The 6,335-nt window shown below is 48.7% G+C and overlaps 1 protein-coding gene across 1 annotated transcript; it reads right to left on the bottom strand.

Annotated features, from left to right (window-relative positions):
• Positions 1 to 1,949: 1,949 nt before the first annotated feature.
• Positions 1,950 to 6,335, bottom strand: dusp6 (dual specificity phosphatase 6). Its single transcript, XM_076732338.1, has 3 exons — positions 5,933 to 6,335; positions 5,147 to 5,581; positions 1,950 to 3,616 (listed from the first exon to the last, which is right to left on the bottom strand). Exons 1-3 carry the CDS (start codon positions 6,333 to 6,335, stop codon positions 3,303 to 3,305), a joined length of 1,152 nt encoding a protein of 383 aa, XP_076588453.1. The 3' UTR covers positions 1,950 to 3,302.

Genomic DNA, 6,335 nt, shown 5'->3' with positions numbered 1-6,335 from the left:
GGAGTCATACTATTATGAAATGATTACCCAGGAAATGGAAAATATCACCTGAACTGGAAAGTGGGCAAAGGTGCCAGCTCAACTCTGCGCGTTGGCACCCACTGAGACGCAGCAGCCTTTTTATAAATCATTTACGTCAGGACATGAGTGTGCAGGTTTAGCCCTTTATATTATCGCCAATGATTCACTTGCTTTGTTCAACCACAGTCGTTCCGGAGTTTATTTCTACTTTAAACCTAAAAAAGACGTGCCAGAGAGACCTTCAGTCGCTTTATTTTGACCTCTAATTGCTCATCATTAAACATATGATTCATAATGAATGCAATTCATTAATCTGCTTCTAGTTCGACAAGACATTTTTGAAGAAGACTTCACCTTTCTGCATCTACTGCATGTTAGCCTCTGTGTATGATGTGCATATTAAACTGAAAAGAGTCAAGCATTTGCTTTGTTCCATTATGAAGTAAATGCTGATTGCACAATGTAATGGCTCTAGAATAATGACACCATCAGCTTGTCGATTGGATCCCTATAAGCCTCACTCTGTCTGCCTCCAGGTGCCATCTTCTACTCCGTCCTCCACCCCGGCGCTCACCCCTGCTGGAGTTACTTTGCACGAAGCAATACTCAAACTGTTATCGCTCTGTGCAGAATTATGACATTTTAACTACCTCTTCAGTGAGCATGCTCCTTTCTCCTCTCTTATGTCCAAAGTGGTGCTGATGATTTCTGCAGATGGTCGTTTGGTCGTTTCTGAGCTCTGAGGAAAACGAAAGACGATCTGGTTGCCTTCGCGACAGCGTTGTCAACAATAATGTCACTTACAAACACTGGAAGGGGGGTTGAAAAGTGTGTTTCCAAAACAACAGAAATGGATGCTGAAAAGATGAATAAAAGCAGTGTTCACTCATACCTTCCATTGCCTGCTTCTTGTGTCAGTGCGGGACTGTTGGCCCTCGTGTTTTATGAAGCCCTCACTGAACTCTAAAGATGTCTCCTGTGTTGCCTGCAGATTCACAGATTAAAGCAACTCCTCACAGTTAATCACAGTGAAGCTGCTGCTTGTGTTGACTCACTTTTAACTCCAGTTTGAGGCCCTTACCCCATGACGAGCACATACATGCTGCGCACATCAAGGGCTTAGCAGACGACAAGGGAGCCGGTCTTCGAAAACCCCCTTTTATATTCAACTGATGCCCACTTTGATGCACGGAAATGCTTTGCTTGTCCCCAGAATTCACACACTCTGCTGCTGGCGTTGATCAGCATGTGTGGGAATGTGTGTGCAGAGCAGGCGGGTCTCGGCTGAGCTGTGAAGCAAGTCGCTGCTTGCGTGAGAACCCGACGCTCCTCCTCCTCCTCCTCCCTCTCCTGCACTGGGAGGATTATCTCCTCCTGGGCCTCCCGGTTTTTACAGGTACATGCTGCTGCGCTCACTATCAAATAACACCGTATCTGGGTACTTTCAGCTCCCTTTGATGGCTGAATGCAGAGGCCCCACCCTCAGGAAGCGAAGAGGGAGTGCTTGTGTGAACCCAAAGCCCTCGCCGCAAAGCGGCACCTGGAAAAACCAGTCGGGCTGTTTACACCGTGACTGGAATCACCTTGTACCTGTTGAGTAGCATTTTGCAGCTTGTGAATGATTGTTGCAGAGAACAGAGTGTGCGCGTTGCTTTGTTACACCGGCGCCATGTGACAGGACATGCTAATTCTCAACTGGAAACTTTAGGACATGTGTCGAGTGCCGTAGTTAATGAATAGCGAGAGCTTGGTGAACAGCTCCGTGATTCATGGCGAATGTTTTTGTTGTCGTGACTCGGCCTGCTGGTTAACACTCAACTGTACTGCGGGTGAGGAGACACTTACATAAACGTGTTACTGTGGACGCAGACCAAACACCAACAACCAACAAGTGTGTCAATGGAAGAACAGGCATGGAGAGCACAAAGTGTAGACAAAATAGCAATTTATTAATAACTTATCTTTTCTTTACATTCGTAAGAGAGGAGTGTGGAGCGGGTTGGCAGAGGTTACCAAGCGTCCTCTGGAAAGAGGCCTTCTCTGTGGAGGGGGCAACACGTTTTCTCTCATCTTGACAAATAAAAACTGCATTTCACAGAGTTTTCCCTGAAGAGGCGAGGGGAGCAAAGCCTCCTACTTTGTCCACATGACTTTAAACCCTTGTGCACAGATCAGGATTTCTCACATTAACCTTCAGAGATCCAGACAACGCATGTTGGGCCATCCTGACTCAAGCATGCGTTCACTGTCGTTGAAAAACTGCTCAAGGTTTGGTTGACTCTTTCTTGTGATAAATTAAAAAAAAAACCTCTGGGATGCTGCAGAGTTGAGAAAAATGGTGAATTTCTCTGAAGGCTAATGCGCAATAAAACCCTCTGAGCGCAAAAGTAAGGCAAACAACCAAGGTGACTTTGATTTGTGAGAGGGTGGGTGCAAACAAGGCCCGTCGGCTGTATTCACACGTAAAGCGATTATCAAATATATTACACATGTACACGTTTTTGCACAATTCTTAGAAAGCCTACTTGATTTTTGGCATAATCAACTTAAACATACTGATCAATATGCAATTTGTTTACTTAGATAAAAGTAGAATATGAAACAAAGAGAATCTTCAGTACCCACTTGTTGCAAAGGGGATATACTAGAGCAAGGCTTTTACTGTATTGTCTTTATATTAAGATATATACACAATGTATAAATGTTTGAAAAGACTCCACAAATGTAAAATCGAGTTCGGTATATGGTGTGCCTTTTAAAGCTGGGGTGCTTCAACCCCACACAGGCAAGTCTTCACAGAAGACAAAGGAGACGACGCTCCCTGACGTCTTGGGGGAACCAGTGCGAGACCCCAAAACAAACATAAAAAAAGGGTTTCGTTTTCAGATCTGTCCAGTTTGAACAATCACGTCTCTTTGGCACACCAGCCCAGGAGCTTTGAAGCATAACGTACAGCCGTTTCCTCAGACACAACGACAAAAAGAGAGAAAAGACCTCAGGAGTCCGACAGTGATATAGGGTTGAAGAAAGTATCTGCACTCTTTAAATGACTCTCCTTTCTGTCTCTGTCTCTTCTCATTCAGTCAACAGCAGCTGCGTCTTGGCCAGACAGCTTTGGCCCTCCAGTAACCACGTTCAGCAGCAGTCGCCTCAAACCAGCTGTATCAATAACGTCTAGAGCCCGGTCCCACGGCAGACGACGGAAAAAAGAAACTTTCTGCAGCGTTTCCAACAGGAGGCCCATGAAACCTCCAGCGAGGAGATGTGCGGTGCAGCGGCCCTCACGTGGACTCCAGGGGGTCCAGCTGGAAGACGTTGTGGTTGGTCGGGGTGGTGAAGTACAGCGGCTGGCTGGGCGCTGCGATGCGGTTGTCGCACGGGCTCTTCAGGCCCAGCGTGCGCTCAAAGTCCAGGAGCTGGCCCATGAAGTTGAAGTTGGGTGAGATGTTGGACTTTTTCATCTTGACGATGTCGTAGGCGTCGTTCATGGACAGGTTGAGCTTCTGCATCAGGTAGGCCACCGTTACAGTGACTGAGCGACTGATGCCGGCCAGGCAGTGGACCAGGACGCCGCACTTCTGGCCCCGAGCCTCATCTGGCAGAAAGAGAAGAGGGTGGAAATGTTCAAGAAGTGCACCGTGGATTTAGAGCGACACAGAAAAGTGTTTAAAAGGCTGCAAAAAGCGCTTTTTCATTCCAGATTAAAAGTTTTATGACCCGCTGGTTAAATATTTAGCCAATTAAATGTCAGGAAATCCATGGTGGTACCTTCGTTTTGTCCAACCAAGAGTCCAAAACCCCCCAAATATTCATTGTATCATGATACAGAAAAGAAAAGTGGCAGCTCCTCAGTGAAACAGCGAATATCTGGCATGTTCAGCAGTTTTAAGAGGCATTATTTGAACCTTTCAGACGCACTAGTCCTTCTACAAACCCCCTTCTGCACAGACAGAACAAAACCTGCGATAAACATCTGTGACATTTAAGTCAAGCTGTGCTGGAAGCTGGAGCGGGTCCAGAGAGGGAGAGCGGCGGAAGTTATTATCCCGGCTATCTCCCAGGCGTGTCAGTCAACAAACAGGGGCTGCGGCGGGAGCGCACATAAACAGAGCCCACATTCTTTCGTTTTTTGGCCTCGAGTAGCCGGCTGGGAAATTGACTATTACGGTCTATTAAACCATTCTTCCGCTCGCCAGGGTTACTCCGACAATGGTGCCATTTGGGCGTGTAAACGTAGGAGTCATGAGGGCACCCTGTCAAGGCGAACAGGATGTCAACAGGGCCTGTAAATGGCTCCTTTTGTAATGTGGAGGGAGGAAGGAGGGGGGCAATGCCATGTCCTAGATTACTTTCAATGCCACTTCCTTCCTGTTGCGCTCGAATTACCGCCCTCCCCTTGTTCACTCTCCCCATTCTCCTGTTTCAACGTCGCCCTTTGTGCTGCAATTACACAAGCCCCGGGACAAGAGATAGGCCAGGATGTATTCCATTGAAGTCAAATCCTTTGTGCAGAGTGCATTTTAGCCTGTGCACCATTAGAGGCGGACTTGTATTCCTCTGCCTCAACACAATGGCCTTAATCTGCCCGCTCTGTGTGTCCCTGCCTGATTGACTGATAAGATCACAGCCAGGGACACCTCATCTAATCTCAATTGCACAATAAGAACATAAGAACGTCTTGGCAGCGATAAGACATATCACATTAATAAGATTATGTCCCCGGTTATCTGGTTCTGCCCCTCCAATTTGTCTGCATGCATTCAAAAAACTTGCAGTGAGGGATTAAGTGAAGAGTGGTGAAATGATTAGTGGAATAATCAGCCGACAAGCTGCTTCCTGCTTTACAGGCGTGAGGATGTGCTGCTTTTCTCTTTTATAGGACTCAAATGTTTGAGTTTTGGGCTGTCGGTCAGACAAAAAAGCAATTTGAAGAGTCCCTCTGCACGTTTTATGGATGAATGACTCAAATACAACCATTTGCAGTTTAAGCTATAATAAAAAAAAGTATTGATTATTAGCAGCCCTGACAGTAAATGAACATGTAAACAACCCAGAGGCCTCCTGAGGTGAAGACTCTGCAGAAAGAGGAGCAGCAGCGTGTTATCAGCTCTGCAGGATGACTTACCAATGAAGCTGATGGCCTCGGGGAAGAACTGAGAGAGATTCTGGCTCCAGTGATCCGAGATCGGGATCTGCTTGTACTTAAACTCCCCCGCGTTCTCAAAGAGGTTGGGCAGGTTGGGAGTCACGTTGAGGATGTACTTGATGCCGTACTCCTCCAGCACGTCCAGGTTGGTGGAGTCCTTGGCGCAGCCCAGGTAGAGGTGCGGCAGGATCTCCACCGGGAAGGAGGGCTGCGGGTTGGACAGCGGGCTGCCGTCCGAGTCTGTGGCGCTGCTCGGGTCCCGGTCAATGTCCGACTCGATGTCCGAGGAGTCGGAGCTGATGCGCAGCCCGCCGAGGCCCAGCACCTGGGCGGTGGGGGAGCTGCTGTTGGAGGAGCCGTCCAGGTTGGTCTCGCACAGAGCCGGATACTCGGCCTGGAATTTACTGAAGCCACCTGGAAGATGTCACAAAAATCCAGTGAATACACGGCCGCTGTGTGAGCGCAAGACTGCCAGAAATATTCATCTTAACCTGTGATTCACACTCTGTCACTTTCCCTTCCTGAAAGCCAGACTGATTACAGCTCCACATAATGCGTTTTTTAGTGGGTTAATAGTCTACCCATTCAGGAAGAATTGCTTGATTATATTTGCGCTGTAAACATGCGAAGGCGCAGCTGCTTATGAATAGGATTTCACATGAAACGCCAGCTAAAGCGCCTCCTTCCGTCCCTGCGCAATAATCTGCGGCTGTGAATGAACAGCGGCGGCCGCGGGGCCCTAAAATGTGAATGAACCGCACTCACCCTCCAGATAATAGGCCTTGTAGCCTTCGTCCTTCATCCTCCTCAACAGCAAACCCAGCACGGAGCCCCCGTCCACGTTCTCGTTCCACTCCCGGCTGTACTCGTCGTACAGCACGATGGTGTCGGTCTTGCATCGGCGCACGAACTTCTCCCGGTCCTCGCCGTCGGAGAGCAGCGACCGCACGGGCAGGTTGCCCTTCTTGAGCCGGCGGAGCATGAGGCTCGGTATGGCCACGTTGATCGCCGTCTCGACGTGCGACGACTCGTAGAGCTCCTGGGCCCGGCAGTCCATCACAAGCAGGCCGTCCCTGCGCGTCTCCAGCTGCTCCCGGAGCCAGCCCACCGTCTTGCTGATCGCCATAACCGAGTCGAGCTGGACGACGGGCTTGAGCTTGTCAAGCAT

The sequence above is a fragment of the Chaetodon auriga genome, chromosome 6 (assembly GCF_051107435.1).
Source record: "Chaetodon auriga isolate fChaAug3 chromosome 6, fChaAug3.hap1, whole genome shotgun sequence".
Taxonomy (NCBI): Eukaryota; Metazoa; Chordata; class Actinopteri; order Chaetodontiformes; family Chaetodontidae; genus Chaetodon; species Chaetodon auriga.
Note: the sequence above shows the minus strand (reverse complement) of the source record. Positions and strands in the feature narration are given on the sequence as shown.